This window comes from Vigna unguiculata, chromosome 3, assembly GCF_037176805.1.
Source record: "Vigna unguiculata cultivar grain cowpea cultivar isolate G323 ecotype 2 chromosome 3, ASM3717680v1, whole genome shotgun sequence".
Lineage (NCBI taxonomy): Eukaryota > Viridiplantae > Streptophyta > Magnoliopsida > Fabales > Fabaceae > Vigna > Vigna unguiculata.
The window spans coordinates 3,905,349-3,925,655 of NC_140794.1; the positions used below are offsets into that span (position 1 = coordinate 3,905,349).

General features: G+C 30.1%; 3 protein-coding genes across 3 annotated transcripts; 2 read left to right on the plus strand and 1 right to left on the minus strand.

The window, feature by feature from the left end:
- Positions 1-3,681: 3,681 nt before the first annotated feature.
- Positions 3,682-6,737, plus strand: LOC114177405 (11-beta-hydroxysteroid dehydrogenase-like 4A). The gene is made up of 5 exons (XM_028062730.2): positions 3,682-3,911; positions 4,033-4,225; positions 4,314-4,402; positions 5,924-6,055; positions 6,153-6,737. The coding sequence occupies exons 1-5, from the start codon at positions 3,729-3,731 to the stop codon at positions 6,519-6,521; spliced, it is 966 nt and encodes a 321-aa protein (XP_027918531.1). The 5' UTR covers positions 3,682-3,728; the 3' UTR covers positions 6,522-6,737.
- Positions 6,738-9,157: 2,420 nt separating this feature from the next.
- Positions 9,158-11,331, plus strand: LOC114175417 (11-beta-hydroxysteroid dehydrogenase 1A-like). Its single transcript, XM_028060183.2, has 6 exons — positions 9,158-9,477; positions 9,589-9,781; positions 10,017-10,102; positions 10,207-10,338; positions 10,551-10,715; positions 10,917-11,331. Exons 1-6 carry the CDS (start codon positions 9,295-9,297, stop codon positions 11,202-11,204), a joined length of 1,047 nt encoding a protein of 348 aa, XP_027915984.1. The 5' UTR covers positions 9,158-9,294; the 3' UTR covers positions 11,205-11,331.
- Positions 11,332-11,594: 263 nt separating this feature from the next.
- RMI1 (recQ-mediated instability protein (DUF1767)) lies at positions 11,595-15,638 on the minus strand. Its single transcript, XM_028060182.2, has 8 exons — positions 15,075-15,638; positions 14,731-14,901; positions 14,258-14,403; positions 13,947-14,080; positions 13,244-13,830; positions 12,810-12,920; positions 12,595-12,723; positions 11,595-12,460 (listed from the first exon to the last, which is right to left on the minus strand). Exons 1-8 carry the CDS (start codon positions 15,495-15,497, stop codon positions 12,296-12,298), a joined length of 1,866 nt encoding a protein of 621 aa, XP_027915983.1. The 5' UTR covers positions 15,498-15,638; the 3' UTR covers positions 11,595-12,295.
- Between the last annotated feature and the right edge of the window lie 4,669 nt (positions 15,639-20,307).

Consider the following 20,307-nt stretch of genomic DNA (forward strand, 5'->3'; position numbering starts at 1 on the left):
AATGTATTTACTAAAAAGTTTATGTTGATTTAATAAATTATTTAAAAATAGAAAAGTTGTGTGATATTCTACGATTTATTATATGACACTGGTTCATTTCAACCACAGCATTTAGTTCCCGTAAATTCTAAACCAACTAGTATACTTTACAACTACACTTCTGCTCACATTATTGTGAGAGGATGACTTTATTTTATTATGTAATATCAAACTTTTTAAGCTAAGGAACTTTGCAGTTACATGTACATTTTTTTATTTTAAAAATAAAGTTTATTTACTTTTATGTGAATAAAAAATATTAAATGGTATTTTAGACATTTGGAAGATGAATGTTTTCGGAATGTTAGACCGAATATTCCATGTTGATTTATCTTTTAAAACGAGTAAAAAGTACAGGAAGTAGAATGTATATCATGTTAAAAATAGATTGTCTAATAGTTCAACCCAGAAAGGGATCTGAATTGATTAATAAGTCTTTCACTTGTTTAAGTTGAATCTTGAAAGAGTCTTTAAGTTTTATAACCCAATTAATCAATTTCACAGTTATGTGTTGATGGAATGTTTAAGACAATTAAGAAAGATTGTAAGAGAAGAGAAAAACCAAGACACAACAGTTTATACTGGTTCGATTCAAAAAGAATCTACATCTAGTCTTCTCCTAAGTAAACCCACTTAGGAGGATTCCACTAACACAAGGATCCAAGAATTACAAGAACACCTATATAATTCTAGAACCTAAAACCCAAAGAACTTGATCTACCAATCAAGAACTCTCCCTAGGAACAATGCATCCACACAATTGCTCCTAGGCCTTCACTTCCCACAATGAAGCAACTGTAATCAGAAATACAATAAAAAAGAATCAAGAAACGAATACACCTATTGTTGTGCAGATTTGTCAATTTGCTCATAGATTCAAGCTAGACCCATCAAGGTAGAATCAACCATCAATCTCCTTGAATCTTCACTTGAATGATCTTCAAGAATGCTTAAGAACTTTGTAAATCTCAAAGGGCTGTTTCTCATAATGTTTTTCAGTGATTTGTAATTTTTTCCAGTTGAAACAGATTTCAGAAAACAACTTTTATACAGAGTTCTCTTTTGTCATTAATGGATTAGAAATTTAACTAATCGATTATCGTGAGTGTATTTTCACTGCCATAGTGCAGTACTCATAGCTAATCCATTAGTTAAACAGCTAATCAATTCATGATTGCACAAACAAGAGTGTGATGGTTAATTACAACTTAATGCAGACTTAATTTACATATGATAATTTCATACTAACAGCCTAATACACAACCTAACTAAAACGGACTAATTCTAAACTGGTAATGCACATGAAGTGTAGCCTTGGACATTATCAAAACCATCTTCATATGAGTTGAAGTAGCTCCCCCTTTCAACATATAATAAATATTTTATTTTCCTATTAAACTTCAGATTTTTATTTCAACAAATTTTGTAGTCAAATTGTGTACATTAAAAAAGTTATTTTATTATAAAACAATGATTATTTTCCAGTTGTACATAAATTTTAAGATTTCTTTAAAATAAAATTATTAAAGGACAGTTACTTTAAAAATCACATGTTAATTAATATTTTGTTTGGTAAAGGATAGTTTTCATGTCAATACATAAAATATTTTATATAACTCAGGTCCTAATTTTATAATTATGAAGAAACAATGATATTTTCATAATTAAATTTTAATTATTTTTTTATAATTGGAATGAAATTTTTTAAATAATTCTGGAATATAAAAATAAAAAATTACTTAAATATCACCTTAAATTATGAAAAAAAATTATCGATTTAATTATTAAAAAATTATTTTCCATTCTAAAAATATATTCATTGCGAGATTATACTCAGAGTTATAAATTTAAGACTCGAGATATTCAAATTTATGTAAAAACACTTTGTCCAATAGATTTAATAAGATTTATAATTTAAATTTGGATAATGATATTTTAACTACTAAATTTTGACAATTTTATCTTACAATATGAGGTGATATCTTTTAAGTAGTTGTAGTTTTTAAATATTGAGAATGAAAAAATAAAAAAATAAAAAAAACTAAAATTGATACTTAAAATTATAAAATAAAGTTATCAAAATTTAGTAGCCAAAAAAATATATTTTCCTTTAAATTTATGACTCAAATAATATAATAACAATTATATTCGAAGTCTTATATAAACATATTTTCAGTATAATATTTAAGATCATGGGTCTAGTAGGAGACATAAAAATTAAATAATAAGATACTAAGTCTTATATGTTTTATTTTTTCTGTATTGATACGCTTATTATAATGAAATTGAATATGTAATTAAAGTGAATGCTTAAATTTTATAATTGATGAGATTTGACAATAGTCATGAAATATGTCAATAAAGCTAGACTTGTCTATTATAGTTAGCCCGTACTAATCCTCTTGGCCAGCTTAGACAACGAGTTAACTAATTAGTTGTATATATATAAATTCATTAATATGAATTAGATAAGTTGAGTTGATAATTACTTTTCGTCCTACATTATTTAATTATACCACATAATTAAAATTTAACTAATAATTGTTTGTGATTTAAATCATAACATTAAATGTATTTATATTCTTGAAACATACACACACAAAATGTAATCCTTTAAACTATAAAAAAAAAAATAACGTTTTATTTTAATAACAAACTAGGTCACATAGCTGCAAAAATCATTCCGTCTTAAATTAATAAGTGATTAGCAACTCTGCCTATAAGCCTAATTGTGTCAACCTTAAAATAAATTATGTTATTAACACGGGAAAAAAGAGATTTTAATAATGACAACTGAAAATCTCTTTAGTCTTAGAATTATTATTTTCTATACTTATATATGAACTTTTTTTCACATTTAATTTTCAATTTTATTTTTGAAATAAAAGTTATATTAAATTAAAATAATTATTTCATAATTTTATCTTTTAATTTATCATTTTTTTTAAATTTAATCATATTTTTAGTTTTTAAATTTAACCATTTTTTTAATTTAAAAATTATGTACACAATAAATAAAAACTATTCATTAAAAAATTATAAAAACTATCAACATTTAAATTTATAATTATAATAATAACAATATAATAATTTTTTTTTATTATTTAAATGGTAAACTTAAGATTTTTAACTATGAATTATGCATATCTGTTATATACATTACATATTATAAAGAAAACAATTATTATATATTCAGATCTTATTTTAATTAAATTTATATGTTAGATACATAAAACAAAAAACATAATCTAAACGGTAAGTAAATCTTAAAAATCAATTCATATATATATATATATATATATATATATATATATATATATATATATATAATAGTTTAACAGTTTTAGAGCATTTTCTTCTTATAAACTTACTACAGTTGAAGATAAATGTCCAAATATTTTATGTATAAGATAAAAAAATACCTAACATATATTACATAGTTTAATACATTTTAGAAAATAATTAAAATAAATTTGAAAAAAATTATATTTGAAACAAAATTCTAACAAAAAAAAAAAAAAACAGTTGACAGAAATCATATAATCAGTATGGTTGGTTGTATCATAAAAGGTTTCTCACCAAATAACAACTACCATCTATAAATGTCTTTTGGCTGCTGCTAAATATAGTAATATATAAAGTCAGATATTTTTCTCTTTCTGGAAGTGCCGATTCAATCTCACAAAGCCATGGATGCAATTACCAAGCTTCTCGACTTTGCATTGCCCCCACTTTCTCTACTTCTCTTCACCATTCTAATGCCACCTTCCCTCATATTCAAGCTGCTTATGCACGTAAGAAAATCTCTGCGCAAAGAAAACGTCGCAAACAAAGTCGTATTAATCACCGGAGCAGCCTCAGGAATTGGCGAGGTCTGTTTTTTTTTTTTTTTCCTATCCTTGTTAGAGCATGTTGTGCCTGGAAATATGTTTTTTGATGCAAATTTTTTGCTCTATAGTAAATATGAGTTTTACTTTTGGTGATTTTCCAAAGCAAATAGCTTATGAATATGCAAGGCGAGGAGCAAAGCTTTCTCTGGTTGATATCAGAAAGGAGAACCTTGCGGCGGTGAGTGATAAAGCACGATCTCTGGGTTCTCCTGATGTTACCATCATTGGTGCTGATGTATCCAAGCCCCATGATTGCAAACGCTTTGTTGATGAAACGGTCAACTACTTCGGAAGACGTATATCAGTAGTGTAACTTTTTGTTTGTTCTTTCATTTCTACTCTTCTGTTTACAGCTAAAACTGGTAGATTTGGTGTTTTGTGCAGTGGATCATCTGGTAAATAATGCAGGAATCAGTGGTAGACCTGTAACTGTGGAGAATATGCGTGATGTTTCTGAATATACTGCAGTTATGGTAAGCCGTGAGATGGTTCGAGATATGATATAATTTAAAAAATATGATTAAATATATTTTTTATTTTCTAATTTTTATTCAAAATTGAAATCGGTTCTTTTTAGAAATTTTGGTTTAATTTAGTCATTCAATTTTATAAATGTGTAAATTTAATCTTTTTAACAAAATCAAATTTGATTAAGTTTAGGATTAAATATGTTTTTTGATTTTTTAACTCTGAGTAAAAATTAGAATTAGATGTTCTTGGAAATCCTCAACTAATTTAGTCTTATATCTTTAAAAATAGTGAATTTATTTCTTTAAATCAGATTGTATTAAGTTTAGTTGACGTTTCAAACACATCTCATTATAGTATTATTTTAGTTTGTTTACACTACTGTTTGACACATCATCACTTCAATGTTAAATGAGAAACACGTTTGAAACGTCAAATAAACTTATAAAAATTGGTTTAAAAGACTAAATCTATGCATTTCTAAAGATAAGAGACTAAATTTATTAAAGGTTTTCAAGAGGAACTAATTCTAATTTTCACTAAGGTTGTGTTCCTTTCATAAGATGGATTTAGAAGAGAGTGAAAAGATAGATTTGTGTGGATTTGAGTGGATGAATGTGTGTTTTTTTAGTGGATTTAAAGGATGAAATGAGTGGAGTTAGAAATAAATTTTATAAAAGTTAGTAAGTGATTTGAGTGATGTGATAGATTAAAAAACATTATTTTAATATATAAAATTTGAAGATTACCAAAACATCCTTGATGATAAAAATAAAATAAAATAATTATGAAATGAGATGAAACATTAAAATTTAACCATATTTTAATTATTATACATATTTATTATTATTAATTGTTATATATATATATATATTATGAAATAAAAAAGATAAAAATATTAAAGTTTAAAATTGTTTATTTAATAAATTTTAATAAAAAATTTATATTATATATTAATTTTATTATTTATTATTATATTTAATTACTATATATCATTTATTATATATATATATATATATATATTGATAATAATAACAATTATTAAACATATATATTATTAATAATTATTATAAATCTATATTATTAATTTAAATAATTATTATATATATATATATATATATATTATATAATAAAATAATAATGATCTATATAAATATATGAAGTATTATAAAAAGAAAAAAATATATATTTATTACTATAAATATCTGATGCACCATGAGAAAAATAAAAAGTACGAGGATAATGAGATTAAATTTGTAAAGTCTTATATATTATTGGAAATCTCTGCATTTCGTGAGAGATGAAAATTTAAAGCAATTTTTAAGAATTGTTAAAATTTACTTAAAAAAATAGTGCATAAAAATTAAAAATTGAATGGACAAAAATATATTTAATCTTTAAATTTATTTTATATTTCAATCATATTTGAAGATCGTTGAAGTGGTTCGTTAATAAAATTATTTATGATGTGATATAAAAATTGGTTAGATCGGTAGCAATCCCACCTTTTTTTTAATTTTTGACAGGATGTAAATTTTTGGGGAGCAGTTAATGCGACGATATATGCAATCCCACATCTGAAAATAAGCAAAGGGAGGGTCATAGTGATTGCTTCGGTTTGCGCATGGTTCCCACTACCGCTGATAAGTATCTATAATGTATAAATAAACTCTGATATTCATTCATTTTGAAGGTACAGAAAATTGAATCGAAGCAAATTGTGATTAATTGTGATGGTTTGAACGGTAAATGCAGGCGAGCAAAGGAGCGATAGTAAACTTCTTCGAGACTCTGAGAATGGAAGCTGGCAGTGGTATCGGCATAACAATTGCGACGCCCGGTCTTGTGAAGACAGAACTTACATTAAGGGCGAAATGTGAGTTCCAGGATGCTATGAGAAGAGTTCGAATGGGATCAGCTAGTGAATGTGGAAAAGCCATTGTTGAAAGTGCATGCAGGGGAGATATGTATGTTACAGATCCATCGTGGCCCAAAGCCTTGTTTCCTTGGAAAGTCTTTCATCCTCAATTCGTAGATTGGGCCTGCAACCTCATCTGTGCACCTTCTTCAAACAAATCTGCCATCAAAACCAATCTCGTGATGCCACAGCATAAGGCAGAATAAAGTCTTACTTTGCATTCTTCATTCCGTCACCTACTTCACCTTCCAAGTGTTTCTCACAGAGGAAGATGATTCATAATAATTAAAACAAGACTTTACTATTTTCTCTTTTTATTTTCCTTTCTTCTGGAATTATCATGTTCTTTGTTTTTTTTTTCCTCGTTTGACCATGGTTCTCATCATGCCAATATAAAATATTAGAGTAAGGGTTTGTTTGTATATGAGCTCATTTTTTTGTCATGAAAATTTTTATGGTAAAAGAATTACAGAGGTAAGGAGAATAATCTTTGGGAGTTAAGAAATTATCTTTTAGATAAACTACTAGGAAGTAGCTTTATTGAATCCGTTAATACTTACACTAGTTTTAATTCATAGATATTTGATGGATTAAATATGTTTTTGATCCCTCAAGTTTTAGTGAACTTTAAAATTAGTCTCTTTTCAAAAAATTTGACCAATTTAGTCATTTATCTTTAAAAATGCGTGAATTTAGTCATTTTAACCAAATTTTGTTAAGTTTATCTGACTTTTCAAGAGCATTTCATAATAATATTTGAATTGTTTACACCGTTTGATACATATTCGCTTTAATGTTAACTCAAATGTTATCAACAAATGTGTTTAAAATGTCAAATAAACTTGATAAAATTTGGTAAAAAATATTAAATTCACGCATTTTTAAAAATGAAGACTAAATTGGTTAAAAGTTTTGAAGAGAGACTAATTTTAAATTTCACTTAAACTTGAACGACAAAAGACATATTTAACCCTTATTTCATTTGTCTCTTGTTTTTACCTGAACATTTATAAAGGAAATAATTATTAAATGTATTGGAAAACAATTATAAGGTGGTAAAGTTGGAAGGCAGGATGAGTTTAACTTCCCTCACAAACATTTAAAAGTTATAAAATCAATTTGATAAATTTAAAAGAAAGTGAAGGAGATTATCAAATATATATGCGAGCGAGGAACATTGCATCTAAATACAAGTCCGAATCAGTTTTTTTTCTACAAAATTAAGAATTTTTCTTAAATTCATTTTAAATAAGCTTTTTTTTCAGTTTTTTTCCTCATTTTTTTAATGTTTAAGTAATTTTCAACATATGACAAAAATAAAAATATATAATAGACAAGAAAAATTATAACATCTTGAAATTAAAAATTAACAAAAAGTTAATTTTGATTGAAACAATACTAAAAAAATAAAGAGAGTAATAGAAAAAGTGTTATGTTTTTTAGTTTTCGTGAAGTCTTGGATTTATTGCCAAAGATATAACATATTTGTACTCAATATCATGTAATTATAGTCATTTTATAATTTTTAGGTAAAACTTATTCAATATCTTCAAATTGTATTTACTTTAGCTAAATTTAACTAACATATTTAGTATTTAAAATTGTATATATGTTTTGCCATGTTTAACTAATGTATATAACGTTGTGAAATTAGAGATATTTTAGTAGTAATATTCAATATTTTTAAAGCATGTCTATTTTGACACATTTAAATACTATGTTTGCCCTAAACATATTTATTTGTTATCTTTAACCCATATTCAACATCATTAGACAAATTTTGACACATTTAAGTAGCATGTATCCACCATCAATCCTAAAACCATACATGTTTTGCTAGGTCTAATTAACATGGGTTCTTGAGACTATACCTAGTTTACTATACATACTTATCATGTGTGCATACATAGTTTCACAAATCTAATTGACATGTGTTAAGCATTTTTTGACAATACTTATTTGTCATGTCTAATAAACATGTATGCATCATTCTAAGACTATATCAATTTTAGCACATCTAAGTAATGTATATGGTGTCTTGAGCATACACCAACCTTGACACATCCAACCAATTTGTTCATAGTATCTTAAAATCATATAGTTATGTAGACAATTTAAATTAAATGAGATCAAACTTATTTTTGTCACGTCTAACTACCACGCGTTAATGAGATCATACCTATTTTGACATGACATGTATACATGTATTTAGTATCCTCATACCACATTTATTTGATAACGCGTCTGTGATGTCTGATTAACATGCGTTCATGAGATCATACCTATTTTACCATGTCTAATTATCACGTATTAATTAGGTTTTACCTATTTTGTCACAAGCATAATAAATATCACATGTAAATAAGATGTTACCATAAATAATACACTTAGATAAGACCATACCTATTTTGTCACGTCTAACTATCACATATTTACGAGATTAACTATTTTGTCACATCCGACTATCAAGTGTTCACGAAACAATACCTATTTGATCACATTCAATTAATACTTATTTAATATCCTACATGATCATACTTATTTGTCACATCTAAATAACAAAGTACACACCAACTTTGACACATTTAACTAACATGCGTCTTAAGACTATTTTCTGAAACATTTTACTAACACACATCTTAAGACTATTTTTTGACACTTCTCACTAACACGCGTCTTAATACTATATTTGTTGACACATCTTAGTAACACGCATTTTAAGACTATACTGATATATCACGCGCTAAGTTGATTATACGAGATTATACTTATTTAGTCATTTTACTACCACGCGCTAATGAAATCATACCTATTTTACCACGTCTGACTATCCGGATTAGAAGGGAAAAAAAACGCTAAGTGTTGTTTACCTCTAATGCAAAATTAAATGGCATCGTTAAAGAGCTCAAAATAAAGACTGAGTTTGAGTGTCTCTTTCATGTGTCTTTGTCTGGTCTCTTCTTTTCTTCCACCAAAACAATGGCTTTCTTTCATGGAATGTTGAACGTTCTCGTTCCCGCTCTAAGCCTGGCTATTCTGCTACTCATTTTACCACCCTTTCTGTTATTCAAGATTCTCCGCTTCATCGTAAGATCAATTTCTAGAGAGGATGTAGCAGGAAAAGTGGTACTCATCACTGGAGCATCCTCGGGGATAGGCGAGGTACGTTCTTGCATGTTTTAAACCATTTACCTTCCAACGACCTATTAGTTTTTGTAATTCACTGAGGGATTTGGTTTTGTTTCTGGGTTTTTCTGATTTCGTTTCGCAAAGCACCTTGCGTATGAGTATGCTAAAAGAGGGGCGCGTCTAGCACTTGTTGCCAGAAGAGAAAATCGAATCAAAGAAGTTGCCGGCAATGCCAAATTGCTTGGATCCCCAGATGTAATCACCATTCCTGCTGATGTTTCAAGACCCCAAGATTGCCAACGATTCGTTGACTCAACAATCAACCACTTTGGACGATGTAACTTTTTCTCAAGCTTTTCAAAAATGATGTAACTGAATGAATACACACACCACAATGATACATCAACAAGTGCTTATATATATATAGGTTTCTCATTTACTAGCACTAGTTTTTGACATTGATAACAACCCACAACAGAATTAAGCAGAGTGATATATAAATGTGTCTCTCATGCTTTGATTTGGATGTATTTTTATGGTTAATCAGTCGTTAAATATGACTCTCTTTGCAGTGGATCATTTGGTGAACAATGCTGGAATAAATGCTCTCAGCATGTTTGAGGACACCACTGATATCACTAACTTTGCACCCGTAATGGTAAAGAATTTATCTATATTAACTCTTCTCTGCAGCTGGTTAAGAAATAGATTGTGAACATTTCCAATTCATCACTTTCAGATGATAAATCTTTTATTTGACAGGACATTAACTTCTGGGGTTCTGCGTATAGCACTTACTTTTCAATCCCCCACCTCAGACAAAGCAAAGGCAAGATCGTAGCGGTAGCTTCTTGTAATGGATGGTTGCCTGTTCCGAAGATGAGTATCTACAATGTAACAGACCAGACTCTATCAACAACCCAATTAATTAAGCTTCTGTTATGATATAATTCCAGAGGACATAGATTCAGTGACTTTTTTTCAGAAAAAACCACGTAACTTTGTTTAAAAATTGAAGTTGATGATTCCACACATGAATCGTTTCTATTTCTAGTGTCAATCTGTAGCCAATAATGACAATTTATAGCTTTGTAAATTCTTTTTAGGCCAGCAAAGCAGCAGTTATCAGCCTATATGAGACTCTGAGAACTGAATTGGGAAGAGACATAGGAATAACTATAGTCACTCCAGGACTGATAGAGTCAGAAATGTCTCAAGGGAAGATCCTATCCAACGATGGCAAGATGGTTTTTGATCAACAAATAAGAGATGTAAACTATATTTACTTTTAAGACAAAATTTAGATGCAATTTTTAACATGTTTTTCGTTTTATTTCCTAATGTTCTTTCTAATCAGAATTTCAACTTCGCTTCTATAACTCGTATAATTGAAAATGGATTCAAGTTCTGTGCTTGCTTTTCATTGTAAATACTTGGTTCTCTTATTTATTCATTTTGTTTCTTGGCAACAGATGCATGTTGGTGTGATGCCCATAAGATCAGTGACAGAAGCTGCCAAAGCAATTGTGAATAGCGTTTGCCGTGGGGACTCCTACTTGACCGAACCAGCTTGGTTTACGACAACGTTCTATTGGCAGGTATGTTTCCCTGAAATGTTAGGGTTTTTTAACCGCTCATCACTAACTTCGGAGTCTTCTGAGGAGGATCCAGCTACCAGCAAGAAGGTCCTTGATCTTAAATTCTTGAAGAAATATATAAACCCCAAGTCAGTGAGGAGTCCCAATATCAAACCCAACTAAACATCTATTTTATATTACAATCTGGCCATGCCATGTTAATGTGGAAATGATATCTATTGTTGTAAACTGTTTCACCTTGTGAAAAAATAAAAATCATTTGAGGCGTGGCATTAAGTGTTTCTGGTTATTCATATGCGTAGTAGATAACGTTCTCTCAGGTTATAACTGTTCTTGAAGGAAATCAACTGTCACTCTTATCGCTCAGTTAATTGTTAAGATCACGAAAATCTTTTCTATTTTTGTTTTAATTATAAAAATCTTTTTTCCAAAACTGAATGAGTATTTCACTCAATACAGAGAAGTGAAACAATTTTCATTAATCTTCAGAGCTACTCACCAGAAAAATACTGCAGAGTTGTTCCCAGATATGTACATTTATGACTGTTTCAATCACTATAATATCGGGGGTACATTGATAATGAAAATGCCAGAGCAAACTTTACAAAAACTACTTAAGATTACATGTAGCAAAGCTAAAATCCACTGCAGAAGTTACATTTCAAATTACAAGAACAAATCACGTGACCATTCAGGAGTTGCAATACATCCTTAGATGTAGATATAGACAATCTCATCCAACAAATAAACCTCCAACGGGAACACCTTAACACCAAGAACAATGAAAATATACAATACCAATCCGTGCTTCACCAGTACTTATATACCAGGCAACCTTTCATAACATTGTAACCTTGATTCTTTCCTCTTTCCCCCAAAGAGTCATTAGTCTTTTTTTCCAATTGAGAGTATGGTCCACCTACCCCGATTTTTCTCTTCTGCTGAACTGGGATCAAAGGGAAGGCTATTCGTTTGTTTTTGACCAAAATGAACACCAACTTTTCCTCTGGCTAATATTACAAGCATTTCTTACATAGAATACCAGAATACAAGTTGGTGCAACAACAAATGCTCTCTCACATCGTCATTCTTCTATGTCCATCTTAGTTATGCAGGGTCTTGGAACTCGAGTATATGATGGTGACGAGTGTGCAGAATGGTACTACATTCATCATGCATGATATTAAGGTCTGCAATTATTTCGAGCACAACTTTGTCCAGGCCAAATTACAAAATGCCAGTCATGCAGATAATTACGGGGATAACTCAATCGGATCCGTAGGGTTTTGAACTAGTGCAGGTTGAAGAGACTTCAGCCTTCTCAGAAGTAACCATGCATCAGACTGCGGACAACCTTGACTCATCTCTAGAGCAAGTGGAAGGGGAGATTTTTTATTGAATTCCACAAGAATTATTCCCTAGACAAAAAACGTGAATATGATAATTAACAGAATAAAAAACGATTAATTCGTAGTCAATCCAGCTAACTGCGTAAAACTTGCGAGAATCTGTCAGATTCCCTTGTATCTACAGCTAGAGAATTTTTATTTACCTCAAAGTTTGCTAAAAAGGCTTGAAATTTACGCATTGTATCCTTCATTTGGTGTACGATTTTTGTGTCAGGAGAAGAAAGAGCCGCAGTTACCTCCTCAGGAGAATAACCAATTCCTTTCTCTACAACCTAAATTATTTCTCTCAGTGATTAACTTCTTACAGTTAAAAGATAAAGACCAATGGATAAAAGCTTGAATTCTAGAGCAAACTCACATTATGATCGACAAGGATTTCAGAAATAAGGCTACCATCGTCTACATATGCCTGAAGTTCATATGTTGTCCTTTTCTTAAACTGGAATCCTTTTACACCAGTCAAAAAGCACTACAAAAAAAATATACACGTATACTTAGAAAGAATTAAGATTGCAAAAGCTCTGACCTAAGCATCAGTTGGAAGAATGAAGACATGCTCCGAAGAAAATTCCACCCGAGAGCCAATTTCACCACAGAACAGCAACAAATGGCTCATATTCAAATCTCAAACTCAAAAACGATATGACATAATATAAACAGGATAGAATACAAACAAGAGGATTCGGATCACAGAAATTAACGTTGTAGTAAAACATGTGGGTAACTAGTCATTCCAAGTTTCCAGCTACTCATACTCAAAAACCAAATGCACGAGATAGTTTATCATCTTACCTTGATTTTCCCCTGAACGGAAGGAGCTTCCTCCTTGATTTTAGCCCACTTAGCTGACAAACTAGCTATGTATGTGAAAGGAACCTCTTGGTCTCTAGACAGTATGAGTGGATGGTCAATGGCATCAACCATCTGGACATCGCTAGTGTCTAAAACAGTGGATGAGGTTCTTTGCAGATGAGTAGTATCTGTAGCAACAGGAGTTCTATCTGTATCTGTGTCAATATTGACAACAACAGGAGAGCACTCAATACCTACAGAATTTTCTCGTGTTATATTAACTGAGTCCATATGTGCCGCTGCAACATTTGAATCCATGTTAGAATACTGATGGTCAATAGAACATTCCCTTGCATTAGAAGCATCTATGTGCATATCCTTGGCCCTTGAGATTACAGAAGAGAGTTGGTTAGACATAGGACTAGCATGGGATACAGGATCGGTATTCCTAGGCGTATCCACATTCATGGCGTTGGAATGTGATGACATGCAGGGTATTGAATTAGAAGCAGCACTGCGTGCACCCATGGACAAAGTATCTTCAGTTGGTAAGTTGTTAACAGGGCTAGGTATGCTCTGGCCAGCACCTGTAGTTAATGATTCATGAAGAACAAACAAGGACAAAGTCGGGAAATTGTCAACATCATAGATGTGCGCTACCATCCACACACATAAATACTTTTATCTGTAACACAAAGTGCACCTTGGTTGTTTTCTTGGAAAGAAACATTACTGTGCAGCGTGGAGCCATTGCACGCACGATTATCAACCCCACCTGGAGGCCATGCAGCAAGTGTTGCTCTAGTTGCTAAAGGAGGGAGCTCTCCATTTTTGTTTCTGCATGAGGACAATGAAGACCACTAAATCAAGGTTTACCTATATGCAGCAGAATTACATATGGTAATAGTATAAGGCAGCAAAAAAGTTTGCACCAATGTAGCTTCCACATCAAGATATCATACAACTTCCAATTGTGCAGTTTGGTCCAAATAATCAAATTGCAATAATTGATACCTTTTCCCCCTAGGTGGCTTGTTTATTTCTTCAACCAGTCGTTTTCGAGCAGCATCCAGCTCCTCAACCAATCCCCCCAAAATTTCAATGGTTTCAGGGACCAACATTAGAAGTCCACGACGCACATGTACATTAGAGATAGCAACCTACAAGTGTCAAATAAACACCTCTACATCACTATCAGTGACAAGTAACTTAACCAAAACAGTGTGGAAATCATAAACCCAGAGATTGCATATGGAAGTGAAAACCCCAAAGAGAACCACACACAAAACAAGAAAATTAAGAATAGACCGAATAGGAGTTTCATCCCGATAATTCACTACACAAAAGCATGCATTAATAGATCACATAGATTACCAAAGTTAAACTCCAATTCTAATCGAAAAATAGCACCAGGCAGCCTAAAGAACTATATTTAAGGTTTATCCCATCCAAATTAAAGGAAGGAATGCCACAACAGAGAAAGAAACCTTTAAACCAGAAGAGGCACAAACTTCAAGCGCTTTGATAGGCCTATACTCCATTCCAAATACTCTCTGAACACCATCAGTCATTGACAACTTGAGGCACCTCTTAGGTCCAGGAGGTGCTTGTTCGTATCTTCCTCGTAGGTTACAAGTGATATTAATTATTTCATCAACCTACAACCATGAATTGAACATTGCGGTGAAAATTCACAAGTCTCCAAATTCCACAAATAAAAATTGACAGCACTTACGTATCAAAACAGCGGAAAATACATATCAACAAACCATCTAACGATGAAATAGATACATGTGTATGACAATTATACAAACAAGAAGAAAAGGCCCACCTGCAAAACGTAGGGACCAGGGAGAACGCGAAGGTGCATGGAATCGACGTTGGGAGGGAGAACGCCGGCGCCACATGAATTCATGTCGGCGAAGAGGAACTGCTCGAAACAACGTTTGGCTTTGGCGGCAACGTCGAGGTGTTCGAAGGACGCAACAGAGGCTTGGAGTTGGCGGAGACAGGAGGCGAGCCAGTCTCTCTTGAGAGACAGACCGAGGCGGCGGAGGAAGTCGGAGACTGGACAGGAAGGGGAGGGCGGGGAGAGGCTTTCGGCGACGTCGATGAAGTCTTCATCGTCGGAGATTTCAACGGGAACCGCCGGAAAATGTGGCTGTGGCTGTGGCCGTGGTTGGGATTGGGGTTGGAGTGGGTGTTGTTCTTCTTCGTCGGTGTCGGAATCGAGTCTGAGACGGCGCACGGGCATTTCTGCAAATTTTTTAAAATGTGAAGTGGCTCTCTCACCTTTTCAGAATGAGGAGGGAATTGGGTCTCTACTCCACTCTCCAGCGCGCGAGGGATTGAAATTTGTGATTTTTCGTTTTTGCTCCTGAAGTTGGGCCTAATTCATTCTTTCCCCACCCTCGTAATTTTTCAATCCACCCCCTATTTTTTTGAAAGAGACACTGTTTCCTTTTCTTCCTACCCTTCTCCACTCTTAGGTGGCCAACAATGGTTTTCTACTCAGATTATTTACAAACATTTTTGTTATTTAATTAAAAATTAAAATTTAATTTATTTATTTAAGTTTTTTTATAAATAAATATTAAATATTGCATTATCTCGTAGATATGTATGTCAACATCTCACATCATTATGTTATTTGAAGTACATAACTAAATATGTACATGTAGGTGTTAAGTTTCATAGGAAGAGTTTTACTCTAACATTTATGATTATCTATAAATTTAATGTCAAATAATATATTAAAATTAAGTCATTCATAAACTTTTCTAAATAACTTTCACAGACCATGTTTGTCATTTACTTGTACCACAAATACATGTAAAAAAATACCAGAATATTTGAGATTTGTCAAATATCAATTTTAATAAATTTAACATAATATAACATACAAAAATATAATAAAAACAATAGAAAAAGTTAAAAGAGATGATTGGAAGATAAATTTGATATAAATTTTTATTTTATTATTATTATTATTGTAAAGTTCATTTTGTATTGTTTTTTAAAGATCCATTTCTTTTTATGTTCAAACTTTATTTGGATAAATACACAAAGTGTGAAACTAAATTATGAATTTGATTATTAGAATTAAAGCGTTAAATATTTTTGTTTTGTATACAAAGTAAATATATTATATGATTACTTTAAAGTAAGAAATTTATAAATGATAGGTTAAAATACTCTTTTAGTCCATGTTTTTGTTGAAAAATCTCAAATAGGTCCTAAAATATTTTTTAGTCTCAATTAGGTCCATATTTTTGAAAATGTGTAACAATTAGGCCCATTCCGTTAGTATGATGTTAACGGTGTTAAGGACATGCCACGTGTCAGCTCCTCATTTTTTTGAATTTTTTATTTTTTTAATTTTTTTTTTAATTTTTATTTTTATTTTTTTTTTAATTTTTTAATTTTTTTTTGAAAATTATTCATGCCACGTGTCACATCAATATTGTGCCACGTGTCAAGTCAGTAAGGTGACACGTGTCAAATCATTGTTTGAATCTCAATTTGGTCCATATATTTGTTATTTTAATTATATTTTAGTCCATTTTTTTTTAATTTTCAATTTCATCTTCTCCAAATTGAGATCAAATTTAACTTTTATATAAATTTTATAATGATATTTTTATTAAACAATTTTAATAATATTAAGTTTATTTTATTTTTTTTTTTAAATTTTAAAATATTTATTTTAACTTGTTACAAAATTATTTTAAATAATTTATATACAAATGTTAGAGTTGGTTTAAAAATAAAAAATTTATAAATTTAAATATAAAATTTTAAAACAATTTTGTAAAAGGTTAAAATAAATATATTTAAAATTTTTTTAAAAAATGGACTGAAATGTAATAAAAATAACAAATATATGGACCAAATTGAGATTCAGACAATAATTTGACACGTGTCACCTTACTGACGTGACACGTGGCACAATATTGACATGACACGTGGCATGAATAATTTTCAAAAAAAAATTAAAAATTTTTAAAAAAAATTAAAAAAATCAAAAAAAATGTGAAGCTGACACGTGGCATATCCTTAACACCGTTAATATCATACTAACGGAATGGGCCTAATTGTTACACATTTTCAAAAATATGGACCTAATTGAGACTAAAAAAAATCTTAGGACCTATTTGAGATTTTTCAACAAAAACATGGATGAAGGAAGTATTTAAACCTAAATGATATATAGGAGAAACGATTATGTTATTATGTGTATGAGTAAATAGTTAGGATTTTATCACTATTTTAGAGTATTAGGGTCCACTAAAGATGAAAAAAATGAATGCAAGTATCTTAAGTATATAAAGGTGAAAGCTCTCTCATCTCGAATATCTTGTTTATCCGTATGATTATGTTAATGACATCATTAAGGCGATACTAGAGCATATCAGATTAAATTACTTTTTTTAAAGCAACAAAATCACAATAGGTAAAACAAAAGAGGTTTTACCCACCATAGTGAAAGCAATAATAATAAACATTCCACGAGCATTTGAGAAACTATAAAAAAACTTGAATTCAGCTTTGGAGTACATGATTTCTTCGGCCTTACGAACAATTGTGGGGTGCTTCTGCTAACATCCCTTGTTCTTCATAGTTATGAGATTGTGAGTGTCAACAACGACCTTAATTAAATACATTACATGCAAAAGAGTCATAGGAATGCACAATGGTGAGAAATAAATGGGAAAAGGAAAAAAAGAAACAAAACCTTAAAATTTGATGATCATCAGTGAAAGCCTTAACTCGCAAAAAACATTTGTCAACATTAAGAAAAAGCTCCACGCAAAGAGAAAATTGAAGGATAAATGGGCATTACAAGTTTTTTAAACAAATATATGTTTTGCCTTAAAAATCATACACAAAATAAGTGTTTTGCGTTTGATCCTCATAGGTTAGATGTAAAATTACATAATAGGTCATATGTAAAATTACATATGACCTGTACTCAACATATGTAAATTTACATTTAACCTATAAGGGTCAGACGTAAAAAACCTCTTTTGTGTATGGTCTTTACAAGTCATACCTAAATATTGACAATTTTTTTACAAAAAAAGTCCTCACACCTTTTTTACGTCTATTGTCTACGTGTTGAACATAAATTCAATGACGTGGACGATAGTTCGTATGTTAGTATTCTGAATTTATTTGTATTTATGAAATTTGGATCCACAATGTTTTTTATTTCACGAAGTTACGTGAAAACTGAGTCTTGTAGTAAATAACGAATAAGAATAATGCAATAATGTTTATACAATGGATAAGGTTAATAATATGTTTCATTATGTTTATTTAAAATGTGAATACATTAAGTAGTTATATTATAGTAATTTTGTGTAGGCATTTGATAAGTGAGATAACTTACTTTATTAGGTTTTAGGCACTGGTCTTGAGTTTGGGGTTGTTGTTGCTATGTTGGATAAAAAACAAGAAGACAACTAAAATTACGTGAAATCATTCACTTCATGCACTTAACTACGCATAAAAGACGACTTTGTTGATGTTCACTTCCAAATATGCAACCATTGGTCATTTAATTAAATTATCGAAGGTGAATGATTTGTACATACTTTATATACATATTACATGTTTTTTTTTTCAAATGTAAATGCCAGTAAGTTGTAAGGCAAATTTAATTAAAAAATATTTTCACAAAAATAACTTATTTCGTTGACGCTCCTAGTATGGATTTCAATTGACTATATTTATAATTAAATTTCAAGTTTGAAACATTTAGGTAAAATGAGTTAATATGTATCTATATATTAAGTTTTTGTTTACATTTGTTAAGAATGTGATGATTAGTTTTGTATGTATGCATGAGGGTGTGGGGGTGACATGTTTGTGGATCATGACATGTAGTAACTTGTATTAATTTGTTACGTTGGTTTCGTTGAAGTTTTATTGACAATGAGTATCCCCAAACTGAATGTTGCTTAAACAATGTTTCATTATTTAAGTGACATCCAATTAGTTCTTAATTATTACACTTATCAATCATTGTTGCTCAAGTAACAAAGTGTAAACTCGTGTAAGTAGTTAAAGCAAGAGTTTATAATTTGAACAAGAGATAGGTGATGTAACTCTCTCCTCTTGAAGGATGACGCTAAAACAACATGTTTGTCACTCGAGTGATGTTGTGGAGGTGTGCATTGTGTATGAGATCTTAATGAATAATGCAAATACATCATAACACTCAAGCACCGAGAAAATACGTGGAAGAGTTTTAATCCTGGTTGGAAAATTTTTCAAGTATATGTATCACCCAAACATTGTAATAACATTCAAGTGTGACAATGTGCATTTTAATCAATAAATATACAAATTATGTTTAGAAATACGAAAGTATTCCACTAAAGTAACACATGATATTTCTCAAGTGAGAAAACTTGTACTTGAGGGATGTATTATCACTCAAGCAACTTGTGATTGTGTTATTCATGATCAATAATTGTATTTATATACAATAGATATGTGTGCAATAGAAAATTCTGATATGATTAAGTTTATTTATGTACATGAATCGAGAGAGACAGATAAGTCAATATTTTTAATTTAACATTATAAATGAAGTGGAATAATAATTATTTCAATTTTCAATAATATGAAAGCTAGATTACCTATGGTGAGGGAAAAATCTGCAAAAGATACATGGATTTTACAAATAATATAATATCCACGGCAAAATTTATAGATATAAGAGAACTAATAACCATCTTTTTGTTAATTGTTATAAAAGTGTAGATGCTCATTAGGTATTTATATTTTGTTTGTTAAAAGAAAGAGAAGAAAATGGTTAACATGTGTAAACAACTTATTTAATATTATATATATATATATATATATATTTTGTTAAAAGAAACAAATATTTAATTATATTTGAGCATATAATAAATTTATTCTTCATCATTTAATATTATGTAAGAAAAATAAAGCCAAGTATATGTATTAATAATAAATTACAATAAAACTGCAAAAAATAATTTTATTTTAAATTTGATTCCAATTGATCACATTCACATATAACTTTTACATTC